This window comes from Centruroides vittatus, unplaced genomic scaffold, assembly GCF_030686945.1.
Source record: "Centruroides vittatus isolate TY-2023 unplaced genomic scaffold, ASM3068694v2 contig_1012, whole genome shotgun sequence".
Lineage (NCBI taxonomy): Eukaryota > Metazoa > Arthropoda > Arachnida > Scorpiones > Buthidae > Centruroides > Centruroides vittatus.
Genome location: NW_027120659.1, coordinates 772201 through 788009, shown reverse-complemented (window position 1 = coordinate 788009; position 15809 = coordinate 772201). Strand labels below are relative to the sequence as shown.

At 33.6% G+C, this 15809-nt stretch overlaps 1 protein-coding gene across 7 annotated transcripts in view; it reads right to left on the bottom strand.

Moving 5' to 3' along the window:
* Nucleotides 1–12245: 12245 nt before the first annotated feature.
* The window catches only part of LOC136984698 (voltage-dependent calcium channel subunit alpha-2/delta-3-like), a 222505-nt gene continuing 218941 nt past the window's right edge, over nt 12246–15809 (bottom strand). For all 7 annotated transcript variants that reach the window (XM_067281901.1, XM_067281827.1, XM_067282170.1 and 4 more), the window contains 3 exons: nt 15391–15550; nt 13715–13907; nt 12246–13636 (listed from right to left, as the gene is read on the bottom strand). In XM_067281901.1, the coding sequence (XP_067138002.1) occupies nt 13538–13636; nt 13715–13907; nt 15391–15550 (452 nt within the window). In that variant the 3' untranslated portion in view covers nt 12246–13537. The remainder of the gene's footprint in view (nt 13637–13714; nt 13908–15390; nt 15551–15809) is intronic.

The window sequence follows — 15809 nt, the reverse complement described above, 5'->3', positions numbered from 1 at the left end:
AGTTTATTTATAAGTAATTTAATTATTAGTGTTAGTAAAGTAGTGAGTAAGTAATTAGTAGCAGTCTAATAGTTAGCAAAGCGGCAACGCGACAACGTAGGCTTTTGCGCAATTATTTAGAAAGTTAATTGAGTATTTGCAAATCCGCAGCGCTGGATCCAGCACCAAGTGCTGGATCCAGCAGGCTGAAGAATGCACTGGATCCAGCTGGATTGCTGGATGAGGGATCTAGCAATTGCAATCCCTAGTTGAGGCTAAGCTTGACCGAGCGAGGTTTTTTTTTAACTCTCTGCCTGTGGGCACTAAGAGGGCCTCTAAGTAAGCCCATTATGGGTTTGGCCAAGCCCACAATGGGGCAGCTGGGTGGTAAGGGATGGAGTCTGACATATCCTGATGGACCACTCTGAAAAAATTCCTGGGGATTTTTCGACCCATTTGGATTTGATCCCGGGTTCCCCAGAGCGTTAGGCTGCTACCTTGACTGCTCGGCCACCTGACCAATCAAGTGAGGTTAATACATTACACCCGGCATAATGGCCACATTATAGATTTAGAGGCATTGGAGATCTCTAAAGCAGGCCAGTTAGGCAACTGTGTTAACCATAAAGACTAACAACAAATTTCATGCACACCTCAATCCGATATTAACACCCTACTCCCACCCATACACATCTTTGCACTCCTGATTGGTTCAATCAAATTTATAACTTATTTGAATTTATCGATTCAAATTTGAATTCTGCAGAAAATTTTATAATCTACTCAAATTTTAACAATATAATTTCTAATTCTGCAGATGTTCTGTTTAATTTGTATATCTTTGATGCAGATCTCAATAGAGGGTCAAAGTATTTGTATTTCATTAAAACATTTTTACTGGAAGAATTTGGGTTTTCTTGTTGTGTATTTTATGGTGCAATTACTGCAAGAAGGTACAGAGATGAGGTTTTGGAATCCAATGTGAAACTTTTCTGACAAGCTGCAGGTGCAGATTTTTTTTTTCTTGTGGATGATAATGTCCATACACACATTAGGGCTGCACTCTGACAATTAAATAGTGGAGATATTCGTTTCTTGGAATGGCCAGCAAGATCTCCAGATTTAAATCCCGTAGAATGTATGGTATGCTCTAGGGAGATAAATATCATTCTGTCGGCCTTCACTAAGAACACTCTGAGAGCTTCAAGGTGCTCTTGTTCAAAAATGTACTTTGCTCCTGACAGAACCAGTACATTACATTATGATCAATATGAGCAATTGCTGTGCAGCATGTGTGAGTGCAAGTAGCAACTCTACACCATATTAAACATTTTCTGTGCAAAAAGATTTACACCAATGTTTAGTACTTTTTCATATTGTTTTGATTTATTATAATTTAGATTAAATTTTAGCTTTTTACTTATTTTGTTGCGTAAAGATCAAGGCTGTCCATCTGGGAAGTGCGGTGGGTGCAATGCACCCGGGCCCCATGATTGAGGGGCCCCAAAACAATCATGAACTAAATTCCCTTATTTAAACTTTATATTTTATTTAATTACTTTTTCAAATGTATTTAATTTGAGAAAATGTATACTTTAGTTTATTTTTAAATTTGATTACTAGGTATTTAAAATAACGTGATTATCACCTGCCACCTCACCACTTTACAAAGTAATTCTTGAGAATTCCTCTAGATGGAGAAAGCGTTTAGTTTTCGTTAACTGATGAGAGAGTGACCATATAAGGAACGCTTTTCTATTGGCAGTTTGTGATCACATGAACTTCAGCAGTCATTATTCGGTACTCTTTGCTTAACGGGTCACCAGTCAATTAATGAAATCCAATTTGCATTTACATCTTAATATTTGCTTTTAGATTAAATTGTACATAAAGTTAATTAGAATGCAAACCTACTGTTTTCTTTAAGTATGTATAAAAGTTATAAAAGTTGATTATGAATTTATACAATGATTATCAATACATGTTTGATATTGAAAACGATTAGAATATTTTAGTGTTGGTATAATTCAGGGGTCGGCAAATTACAGCTCGCTGGCCAAATCCAGCCCGTTGCCTGTTTTCAATCTGGCTCATGGGTTAATATTGTATTTAGATGGAAAAATTGCAAGTAAATCAATTGGGGATGGTGCAGCCAGTCTTATCTCAGATGGCACCATTGTCTTAAGGGTCATATTATTATCAACTTGCATTTATTTTCTATAGCTGTTATGCTTTTTATTGTTTAATTTTATTAAATATTGTTAAATTGTCTGTATTTTTTAATATTTTCCATTTGTATATTTATTTTCGTAGTTAACTAATAGTGATGATTAGATTTCAATAATTTATTTCTTTAAATCAGCATTTTTTTTTATTTATCTAATGTTTATAACCCTTATGCAAACTAATTATGGAATGCACCACTGTTGAAGCTGTTTGGTGCGGCAACGTCCCCATTATGCTCCATAACTCAATGGCCAATAGACGATTTCAGAAGTTTTGAATAATGACTGTGTGTGGTGTTACTAATTCAGCAAAGAGTGGAATACCACATGTCAGTTTTGCTTTAACCAGGCGTTAATATTGTCTTTCACGGCACTCTGCGAAATTTTCGCCATTCTATAATAAGTTTGTTAAAAATGTTTTTATTTGTTTTTAAGTATCAGCAATAATGTGTATAAATATTATATATGTAAATATGTCACTTCCTAATAATAAATAACTTTATTTGTCTTTGCTTTATGAGTAGAAGTACCTATTAAAAAATATACCTATTCGAGTTTGCAACCTGGCTTGCCTAACCCGACTTTTTAATACGATCTGGCCCTTTACTAGAAAAGTTTGCCGACTCCTGGTATAATTAAAAAAGTTAAATTTTGACTTCTAGTTGTATATTTTATGTATAATTCATTTTATGTTATTTGGTTGTAAAATTTTAAATTAGAATAATATTAAAATGTAAAATTAATCTTTTAATTTGTTTTCAACCTATTTGCATAGTACCGCATCTCAGTTGCGTCATTGAACATCATGTGGTTATGTAAATCACATTTCTTGGTAGGAGTGATGTACAGATACTTCAAAGTTACCGTAATGTATTTATCAAAGTTTGCCATAATTGTTCTCTTTGGTCAGTTTGTTATGATTCGATTTAAACTGGATCTTAGAATATGGCAGTTGTCAAATGACGAAGAAATTGCAATTCGTTTATTCCTAGAAACTGGAATCTTACACGGTGAGTTAGGAAATATGCTTTTGTATTGGCAGTTTGTGGTCACATGAACTTTGGCTGCCATTATTCTTCCACACAATGCGTGTTAGCGAGGTTGGAATGAAAACTTTGTGGATAAATTTTATTGCCTCTACATTTGTGTCTGCAAACAAATGGAAATTAATCAAAGGTTAGTGATATTAAGAACATAAACACAATATTTCTAATGATAATATACTGTTTATTTGTATTAATCTTAAGTTTTTGAGTTTTATGCCAGATGTTATACACTGATATTTGTTAGTTAAGTAAGAAGTTATTGTTTAGTTTAACTTATTTTACACTTTAATAATTCTTAGAGTATGACTGGATGTGCTGCTTTCGGTGCACAAATTGTGTCGAGAAAGAATTTTTGATGAAAGTTTATCCAAAAGATGTTGCATGTCTGAAACTTTGGGAAACAAAAGCGAAAAAAGAAAACTGGAGAGCAACTGACAGCAGCTATTTATTTGAAGTAAGTGAAGTATTAACAATCATCTATGTATATGTGAGAATCTGGGATTTAGAAGGGTAATTGTATTGGATGTCAACTTCGTATACAAGGGCAAAGGTCACTTGAGCCATGCTCTTAGCATTGCTTTAGTATGTTTTAGTCATGATGTAGCCATTGTTCACATTTTCGCACCCTCGCTGAGTACCCAATGGAGATGGCCAGATGGCTGAGAGGTCAAGGTGACAGCTTACAGCTCTAGGGGACCTGGGATCGAATCCGGACAGGTCAAAAAATTCCCAGAAGTTTTCGGAAGGTGGTTCGTCTGGATATGTTGGGCCCGTCCCTCACCACCCAGTCACCCCATTGTGGGCCTGGCCGAACCCATAATGGGCCTGCTAAAAGAGGCCCTGTTAGTGTCCACAGGGCATAATTTAGTTTAAGTTTATGAGTTGAGACATGAATTTCTTATCTCAGCTGGTGTCAGAACCTGATGTAAGAAAAAGAGAGATCTTGCCAATCTTCCTTTTTAACTCATGTACTTATACCATCCTGATAGTGAGCGGGTTAGGTCGAAACAATCCCCATAGTTCATATTTTGTTGTCATCCGAGTAGGAATTGAACAGCCTTGTTTTCAAGTTTTGGTGTTTCTGAAGTAAAAAAAAGCCCATTCTCATATTTGTTGTCAGGGGCAAGTTATATCCTTTGAAAGGGTGTTTCCCTTGAAAAACAGTGTTACTTTTTCTATAAGCTCACATTTGGTTCATAGTTAAGGATTAATTCACATTTGGTTTTTTGAGATTTTGATCACAATACTTTTTGAAGCTAAGTATTGGAAATAGTTCAATAAAATGCGAGATTTGAATTTATTTATCAAAATTTATTTAAACATTCCCTTCAAAGTAATCCCTTTGGAACTCAGTGAATTTTGTTTTATGACATCAAATGACTCAAAATGGTGACCACAAATCAGAAATTTTAGTCAAGGAAACAGGAAAAAGTCAGACGATGCCATATCAGGTGAGTATGGAGTTTGCAGAACTTAACTGAAATTCATGACCAAAAGTATTGTCAACAGGTACCTTTATGGTGCAAAATTCACGAGTTTTCTCGACACAAATTGGACAATGATCTATGAATGCTTTACTCAAATGACACAGAATGCTCAAATATTATTCTTTGTTGACAGTTTGGCCAGTCGTAAGGAATTCGTGATGCACAACACCATGAAAAATTGAAGAAAACAGTCAACACGACCTTTATTTTTGACTAACGTTGATGTAATCTCTTCAATTGTTGAACTGTTTTGGTGTCAGAAAGAAAGAGCCACATTTTATCACCCGTAATGATGCATTTTAAGAATGATTCACTTTGAGAAAGCATTTCTTTGGCCACATGTAGTATTTAGAAAAAAAATTACAACATGTTTGAGGACAATTCAAAAAACAACGCACTTGCAAGCCCAAATAATCTTTTAAAATTTCTCGATCCAAATGATAGTGGAACATATCCAATAATATCCTAATTGTTAAATGATGGTCATTGAACACCAAATCTCTCAAAGCATTGTTCATCACCAGGGCCACCGCTGATAATCTACCAGGGCCCTTAGTCTCGAGTTTTTCATGTTACAACTGCTAACGTGTCAAAGGTGTCACCTGGTACCATCTCACACTCTGATGTCAAATTGGTAGTCTCAAGTTATAACTCGCGTGCTTTCCCATCTCACCATGTGAGTTGAGCACGTGAGATCTCTACACAAAAGTGAAATGGCTGATGGATATGCTATTAAAATTATACAGTAAATTTTTCCAAAAATAAAAAGTAGTATTTAATTCATCAAAAAAGAGAATTAAAATGACAGTAAATTATATGTATAAATTATTAAGAGCATAGACACTATATAAAGATTATTCATTAATCAGAACTTAACACTTCTGATTAATAAATAATCTTAATAGACAAAACAATTTAATAAATAGATCAAGGAAGAAAACTATATGAAGAAAGGATTAAATGAAAATACTTTTTCCATTACACAACGGATTTTTTAGCTCCAACATACGCAATTAATTTTTCAGTTAATTCTCTCCACAAATCGAATTGTCTTTTTCTTTTAAATTTGTTGTCGAATTTTCCACTGTTCATTTTCTTATTATTTTCTATATACGTTACTAATATTTCTTTCTGTTCTTCACTTATTTTTTAAAATAAAACATTGGAGGTTTCCATTTTGTTTCTGTGTACTATATTGCTATAAGACAAGACTTTTAACTGTAACATGTGTACACTAATTCATGTTGATTTGTTTACAACTTGTTACAGTTAATTTGATTGGTCAAATCATTATAGTTGCAAACCCAGATGCATTGTAAATAATCCAGTCGTGCTTAACGACACACGTAACCAAGTGAGTATGATGAATTTCCGCTCATCTTTCGAGTTTGCTTGATGGGTCTAACTTGAGACTACCAATTATGTGAATCATAGTAACACGAGCGAGTTCAATGATGCCAATTTGAGTACAACACAAAAAACTCTAGACTAAGGACCCAGAGCGTGGTTCAACTTTGATGGGTTCTGTCTACCTCGAACAGCTCGTACTACTCAAATACTCTTGTTTTTGATAGAATATTGTCAACAAAGGCATTTTGCAACATTTCCAATGTTTTTGTAACTATAATTCCATTGTAAAAACAAAATTTAATGCATGTTTGTTTCTCAATTACAATCAACATTTTGAAAAAGAATTTTTGCCAGTGCAACTGATCACCCACTGTAAACGTTTGTTTTATGTGTAAAAAATTTTTGCACTGGCAAAAATTTTTTATACATAATTTAAAATTTTATAATTTTAAAAATTTACACACAAAACAAACGTTTACAGTGGGTGATCGGTTAACAAACATAATTCATTCCAAGACTGTTCACTATCCGAATTGTTTGTTAACTGATTATAGATTTACCATAGGTTTTTATGGGAATTTGATTAATTCATTTCGGAGACCTCAAAAAATAAAAAAATATGTACTTTCTTACTACATTTACTTATATGTAATAATAAAAATACAAATATACATAGTCTTGCATTTTTATTATTCATGTTTTTTTCCATTTGTGAGAGTTAAAGAATATGTCTAATGTTGATAGCTTTTCTCTCTTCTCTTCTCTTTTCTCTCTCTCAGGATTTTCCAGAAGTAATTAATAGTGTGAGATAAGCAGAGGGTCAGGGGGGAAACCTCACTGACACTTACGCTGCACGGGTTGGTAAAACCTGTCCTCGTTGTCGTTGGATGGCCAGGAGGGCAAAAGTGAGTGGGGAGGTGCGTCAGTAAGTCAACAGGCATCCTTACTTTGACAGGAGACAAGGTTGACAAATAACAATAAAGGTTTATTAACTAACAAAAGTGAACATACACTAAAGATACACATACAATAAAGATATACAGATAATTACTGCTAAAATGCGGATAAAATATCCCTATCGCTAATCGCAATCTAACCAATAAATTAGTTACGTGCCTAACCTCGAGTGGGAGAGAGTTTACAAAGTCGATATACCTTGATATGTGGTCCGATGACAGTATGCGACGACCTCCTGGACTATGGAAGCTGGAATCAGTCTTATGTCCGGGACTGGAGACACTAGATTCAGACCTTCCTGGATGATCGTGCTCTTTCCAGAGTCGATCAGGTTTTTATACAATCGTTGTTGGCATTGAGCCAGTCTATTATTCAATGCTCGATGACTAATTTGCTGACTCGCGATGACTGGGACTTCTGTTTTCTCTTTCTGATCGGATCGGATGTGTAATCAACATCCGACCGATTTCCTATCGAACTTGCGGGTCCTGAACCCCTTTAAACTCTCGCATTTACGCCCTCAAAACCTGCGGGCTCACAATAGCATTGTAATTGTAGAGACCCCCAAGCCTATTAACTTCAACTTGGTTTGGATGCCATTCTAAGACAATCATTCTGACATCCTCCCACTTCTTCAAAAGATGTTTAAGAGCATATATTGGCATTAATCCTTTTTTCAGAAGAAAACATATCTCGCTGAGTTTCTTGGTCTTCTGTCATCAGATCAGTTTCAGGTTCCATTATGAGCTCTTCAATGTTCTTTATTTCTCAGATCTGATTTTTGTTACTCCTTTAGCTGCTCAAGTCTTCGTGATTATACTGTATTTTTCTTAGATAAGATTGAACTGAGGCCTACTGTAGTCATGTTCAAGCCATACTGCCTGGCAACATCAGACATCATCTGCCCACTCTCTACCTTTGTTGTTATACTCTCACCTTTTGAAAATAAAAACCCATGCAAAACTTAATGAGTCCTCACCCGACAGTCTTGCAAATACTATAAAAGAATTGTTTCTGTCAGAAAAATAAAAGACTAGAATTACAAGGGAGAGTTTCAAAGTTTGGAGAAATACTATCCGATCGGTATATACCTGGTTGAGCGTCGACGTTGACGTCTCCTGCACTCCAAAAAGTTTGAATTGTTGCCTAAAGACAAGGGAAGACCATTTGGTATTCATTGTTTTACGTCGCTTTATGTGTTTGTTCTGTGAGAGGTGTTCATTGTCTTAACGTCAAAATCTTTCGCGAAAGTGTTCGTTAACCAACCACCCACTGTATTTGCAGATGAAAACAGATGATGATGTGCGGATTGCTGCTAGATGTCAATGAAAGTCATACTAAATGACAGCACCCTGTTGCATGTGTGCAATTTAAATGAACCATTCCTAACACTTTTTGATCACAGTAGTATAATGTTCTGTTTGTATGTTTTTACACATTCCAATCAGTAGTGATCTAGTAATTTGGAAGAACGGAAGTAGAAATTTTCTCAAGTCTTAGATTTTAGTTAAAAGATTAACAGGAGCCAGAATTAAAAATGTATCATTTTTGCATTTATGGTAGAGAAATATGAGCATAAATTTTAAAAGAAGCATATTTATAATCAAGCCACATTCCATAAGATTCATGTCTTCCAGTTACATATAGTTTTTCTGCATTTAGAGTTTCCTAAATGGTTTCTTGTCTAGAGCATTCCAGATTGAAAATAATGTATTTTGCAAAACTTGGTTTTAACATATGATGTAAGAAAAATAATTTCTGTAAGATGGTTATGTAGGTTGACAAACAAATAAATAAAATGAGGTGTAAACAAAACTAATGCAAATTGCAAGAAAGCTCTTTTATTGCTATTGTGTGTGTGAAAGGGTTTTGTAGGAAGTTACAAATAGTGAGATGGAGAGAGATTGTTTATAAAAGGAGCTGAACTCTTTTTAGATTATATTTATCAATCTGAAAACAAAGTTAAAGAATTAGACTAGGACATCACGAGACTTTGTTGTATCGTGATAGAATTGGGGAGAAAGAAAGAAGCGATCTCTGCACTTCTTAGGCACAAAAGAGTGAAATCTTGTACTTGACTGGTGAGGTTTGCATTTGCCTTTATAAAAGAGGCTATTCTTGTACTCGATGGACGTGGATAAGCAAACTTTGCACTTGCTGCTACAAAAGAAGCTAACTTTTGTACCTATATATGTGGCTAGAACATCTGGCACCTGGGGCAAACTTAAATATGGTGTCTTTTGGATAAACCTTTCATTAGTCTGTAAAATTATAAAATCGCCCTTTTTATTAATATAATGCACATTGCATTTCATAATATAATTTTTTGTACTCACTTGTGAGAATTTTCTATGAATTTATTAATTTGACCATGTGATAATTTTGGAATTTTGATGTTATGGGCTCGTACTCACTTTGCTCCTGCCTTTCCACAACCCTGCTTATACCTGCCGGCCGTGGGAGATGTGGTTCTTGTACTTGCTGACATAGAGAGGTGATCTGAGAACAAAGCAAACAATGGCGATTGCTTTGTTCTTGTGATTTGTTTGTATGTTTGCACCTATTTTCCATTAGGTGTCGCAATGCCGTGTTTCATTTTTCTCCTTTAAATTCCTTTAGGCACTTGATTGCGTCAAGGAGCATAGATATTGTCACTTTGATGCCACTGTATATCCAAAACAAAATTATGGATTCCTATTTTCTATATTTAAATGGACCCTCATTACATTCTTGAATTCCTCATCACAATTAACTAAAAACGACAAAGTTTTATCAAAATCAGCCCATCAAATTTTGAGAAGGAACTGAATTCTATAAACCCATGGAAGACATACTAGCAACTTTGGGACATCTCCTGATTCATGTAATATCTCTTTGTCATGCACACTAATGCTACAACCTTGTATCTCAAAAACTGTCATGGATGCCCATTTTTATAATGTTTTTGGATTCTTCATGCAATAAAGTCGAAGTTTAATCAAAATCGAACAATCAAATTTTCAGATGGAACACAATATCGGCTACACAGAAGAGGCTTCGCTAATGCTCCACCTCAATAAAGCAGATGTTTATTTCAACTCGGTTGTGGAGAGGTTGGAGAAATATTTAAGATGGTAATGAAGGAAAGTTAGAATTTGAATAGAATACGACGGACATAAGGATGGCCACAATAAAAACAATATTGGGTCAAGCTGATATTGAAGATTTTGACTCAAACAGAAATTCTTTATATCTAAAGTTATAGAGAAGAAAAGAAAAAGAAATAAGGAAAAAAAAAGAATGTAAGATGTACAGAAAGGATTTAAATATATGATAATGATTCAAAAAATCAGCATCGAAGTGTCTTTTAAATAAAAAGAAAAATGACAATGGCAGAAGCATTAAGTCAGAACTTCTAAATTATACATTACTATTAATTTTCATGTTTTAAAAATCCAGCAACATTTAAATGTTGCTGGATTTAAAACATGTGTGGCATCATCTGTTAAAAATATAAAATATTGTAATTGTTATAAAATAGCAAAATGCTTAATTTTGAGGTTAGGGATAGGTCTTATAAAAAAAATTGTAAATCGAAGTATCAAACACAAATCCGTGTTAATAACAACCACTTGGCTTTTTTCCACCTTTATTTAGTTGATACGGTACACGTTTCGGGCCTTATGCCCCTCATCAGTCAACAGTTCTCCCCCAGGTGGAAAAAAGCCAAGTGGTTGTTATTAACACGGATTTGTGTTTGATACTTCGAAGAATAATACAACACGGTTTCACAAAAATCAAAAATTGTAAATGCTAATAACGAGTAAAATCGTCATTAAGTCTGACCCTATTCGAGATACAAGACACGACCCTCCATCTCCCCTACCCGTCAACCTTTGAGGATGATAAATTTTGGTGGTTAATCCCTTAATACACAAACCTCCCTGCAAAATTTCAGACATTTTCAACAAAATGCATGGGAGTTATTAAGCTTTAAAGCGGGTGAACAAAATGGTGCCCCCCACACACACACGACCCCAAATAGGAAAAAACCTATGAATTTTTTGCATTTCTCGACATTTCAAGTCCCGAGTCCAAAAATGTAAAAATCTTGGGAGGAGTCAGTTTTTGACCGATTGTCATACTTTCTCTTTATTTTACTTCCCACCTGTTAGATATAACAAACGAATATTTAACAAAAGACATGTTTCTGTCATATTTTTGGATTTTTCTGTGTTGTTATTTGTAAAATCTTAAATTGATATTAAGGAAAAAAGTTTTTTTGATTGGATAACATTTGTAGATGGTTCTTCGGCATGAATGGAACCTAGAGGCGAGAGATCCAGTTTCTCTGAATCATTACGTAATGTCAGAATTGTTTAGTCTCGGACTAGACCGGGAATGTCTGGCCTGCAGGCCACACTGCAGTCCATGGCCTACTGCACCCTACACATTTTTTAGATACATTTTCATTTATTTTGGTAAAGTATGTCGAAAAAATTATTCCCATTTCAATGGATACACGTCTCTATTATTGTTTTTGGTCGATCTGCTCCAAATTATTCTTGTTTAACTCAGAATCTGAGGAAAATATAGACTATCACAAATCCTGGATACCTTTCCCCTCCCCTGATTTCATCCCCTTTATTAACTCCTAAACTCTGTCCGACCTGCACCAAATTTTTCATACATATTTTCTGGTATTGAGGAAAATGTAGAACTTCATGAAATCTGGACACCCCACTCTTTCCCTGATTTGATCTCCTCGATACTTTGCAATAAACATGACAAGCTAAAATAACAAAATTTACAGTATGGTCTTCATTTTAACGTTTAGCCATTATCCTGTTTGGAAGTTCCGAGTCTGGAAACAGTAGAGATGGGTTGTCCGTAACAGTTCCTTTGGAACTATTATGGAAACAGACAATAAATTTCCATTAGAACTGTCTTTTAAGTCAAAAGATGCTCAACTAAGACATTTCTGAACATGAAGATTAAAAATATTAAAACAATGTTTATGTTTTTTGAATTTTACATATCTTTCCTTGCAATAAAGCCATAGAAGAATTGATAAACATTACAGTACTAAGAATGCTACAAAAATTTATGTTTGTAAATAAGTGTCTTCAGTAGAAAGAAAACTTAGTAATGATCAGTAAACACCCATTTTTAATGTTTTTTGATTGAATGACATTTTTATAATAAAGAAATAATCGATAAAATGCTTTCCATCTATTTATATCATAAATAACATCTACAGTTTCTATGCTTTGTTAATAATAATTAAATTATAAACGAAACCATATTATGCTCGAATACAAAAATTGTAGCATCTTCTCTATTGTTACATCCAGCTTTACTTTTTTTGTTATGCATAATGCTATTTCTGAGAAAGAGCTAACCAAAGGAGAAGCGTAGTTCTTGGAATAATTTAAATAAAAAAGTATATTTTCCCATTTGGACTAGCTTTTATCATTTAAAAAATTGAAATACAAAATTATTTCAAATCACTTAATAAAGTAATTAATTTGGGTACACATAATTATCGAAACAGCAAGAACTTTTATATAAAAATGTGAAACAGTTTGGCAAGATGAAAGATTTATTTCAACAGAACCGACTACTGACATTAAAATGCCACGATTAAAATACATTTTGGAAGTGTTCAAAATATAACATTTTAAAATTCAAACAAGCAAACATAATATGTATTGCACACACAATATATTGCAAAAATTAAAAATAAACTGACCTTGATATGTAATTTAACTAGTGATGATGGTAGCATTTTCCAGTTTAAATTTTTGAGCTACCATAATGACAACAACCTGTTAGTGATGTTTACAATAGAAATTCTGAAGCACCTGTTTTGTTTTAGCTACGATAGGCCTATTTTTACAGATAACAGCTAAAATTTAACTGCTAGCCTGCACATGTTTTTACATTTTTGTGTTTCAAAAACACTGGTTGTATCCTCACAAACAACAACCCGTGATAATTCTTTGATATACCACTAAGCAAGCAACACTCACGGATGAAGTGTTTTTGCTACACGTACACTTTAAGGGAAGACCATAGGTAGAAAACACAGTGTTCTGTCACCATGACACGCATACAGTGATATGGCACAGGTGGTGAGCCCCACAAGTTGGCCACGAGTTCAATTTTAGCTAGGTCTTATTTACGTGTTCGGTATCATCAGACTTACTTGGTCGATAATAAATGGCAACTAGTGGGAGCTTGGGAAGACTTAGATTTTTTTTTATTTATTTACTGTTCGTCCATTGGGACTCAAAGCGCAACGGTTCTAATATTTTATCGTCCGACACGATGCATATATTGTGCACAAAAGTGTCTCCGTGCCTTGTTATATCCTCCGGGTGATTAAAAAAGTATTTAGGACCGCAGTGTGAGACGTTTGCCATAACCCGATGAGAAATATTCTCTGTCCGTGAAGTGAGGCAAGGCAATGAGGCATCACATCACAGAAGGCATACACAGCAGTCAGTCTTTTTCAAATGAGCACGTGCCTACTTAGCACAAAGGCAATGAATAAGAGGAATATGGAAGCACTGGTAACTGAACATTTTCCACACTGTTTGATTTCACTTTCCTGAAAAATGTGTATATATTTGTTTTAATTCATATACACACATGCAAAAATTATAAAACTTAAAAGATTGCTACTTACTCCTGCATGATAATTAGTACAAGATTTCGGCCTGTCCCTATAAAGACCCGTTTTCATATGTAAGCATTTTACGGTATTATTTGCTTGATATTCTTCTGCCGTAAGTTTAACGGAATTCTTCTCGCATGGACAAGATGTATAAACAACTAACATTAAAAGATTTGTATATGGGACTTGTTGTACGATAAATTGCCTGAAATAAAAAATATATAATTTTGGAAATTTCAAATAAAATTAAATCATCAAATCAGTTAAAATAATAAACAACATTTTTTTAACTTATAGAAATTATTAATATAATTTGAATACTATTAACTAACTTCATTTTAAAATCCTCCTAAGAAGAATATATTCAGAAACAATTCCTCAAATTTGATATTCCGGCCAAAAGATTAGTCTGGTATGAGATATGAAGTGATAATTTTCATATAATGTTAACTTAGTGTATAACTGCTAGCACATAACACTATCAGATTTTGTAGTGTATGTTTTAAGATATTAGCTTTAGATTCAGACTAGAGTCCTGCTGCTCTACATGACTAGTTTGAATCTGAAAACTTAAAATTTTATGGATAGTTAGGCCCTCCTTATATGAGTCAATCTCATTACCCAGTTGTTTATATTGTGAGTATGGAAGAAAAGCTTCTTAATGTCCATATAACAGAAGAAGTTATACATTAATATAGATAAAAATATTTGTTCATATGTGGATGAAGATTATCTATGAAATATTGATAATTGGATATTAAATGTCCATAGAATCTTATGAAATAAAAAGTTTGTTTTATTTAAAAAATGCAAGCAGAGCTAGAGTGGAAATTTGTTTTCTTCCACATTTTAAACTTAAATGTGCTTTAGAAATGTAAAATTAGTTCTTATTGAAATTTTGCCAAATATTTTTTAATACAAACCATACAGAACTCTAAATAATTTTGAATACTTGGTTAGTGTGTTTGAATAAAATTTTTAAATGTTGAAAAAGTATATCATATGACTTTTCTCACGGGTGCATTGCCTCTGCCTCATAAGCATCATTATGGTAGCCACTGTTGTTTGCAACATATATACCATGAGTACTGGCTGCATGTTACATAACCTATGGAACAAATCTTAAACGTCTATGACATGGTATGGAACTTTAAAACTTACTACACAATTGCTGATAACTCTACATGCAGTACAATTTACTTCTGTTGTGTATATGGCTTTTGGTCCGCAAATCATGAAAAATGTATCGGAAATATTTTCAAATCAGTCAATGACAAACTGGGATGTTTTGAAAAAAAATTGTAATGATAAAAGATATGACTTCAGTATTGGAGTCCCCTTCTTGTTATAAGAATTTCATAATCATTGAATCATATCTCATTTTAATTAATGACAACATTGATGCAGTTCTGAACATACATAAACCTAACTTCAGAAATATGCCACTTGAGATAATTTAGTGTTTAAAACTGATTAAAAAGTCATTCCTTGTGTTTTGAATTCTTTAAGGTTTTATACTTTATAACTAAATTTTGATTATGTAATTTTAGTATTCTGAGAAACATTTTGCATTTTGAATCATCTACTTTCGTGAAAACTTTAACTCAAATAAATGAAATGCATTAATTCAAACATCATAGTAAATATGAAATTTTAATACAACTTTAAGGAAATGATATTTAACTTACTTGTCACAACCTGTCTGATGGCACATTGACAGTCTGCCTTTGATTGGATCTCCTGAATCTTTAACTTGCATTTCATATAGATATAATTCCTTTTCACATGGTCTTGGTTTGGTTTTATTCAATAAAACATCATCATAATCTGCTTGATTAAAACCATAATCTAGGAAAAATGCAAACAAATATCATAATGCATTGCCCTGTATAATATTAATCCTTTTCGTTCCAATATTATTATCTAGAATAGCTTGAAGTTTTTCAAGAACAACAGATTTATAATCAGACTTAATTATTTTTATTACGAGCAAGTTTGATATCTTATTCAATGGAATCTACAAACATTGGTTGATAGACAGAAAGCCCTAACCATGATTGAAGAACCATGTGACATAAATCAAATTCAAACATAGTTTCCTACAATA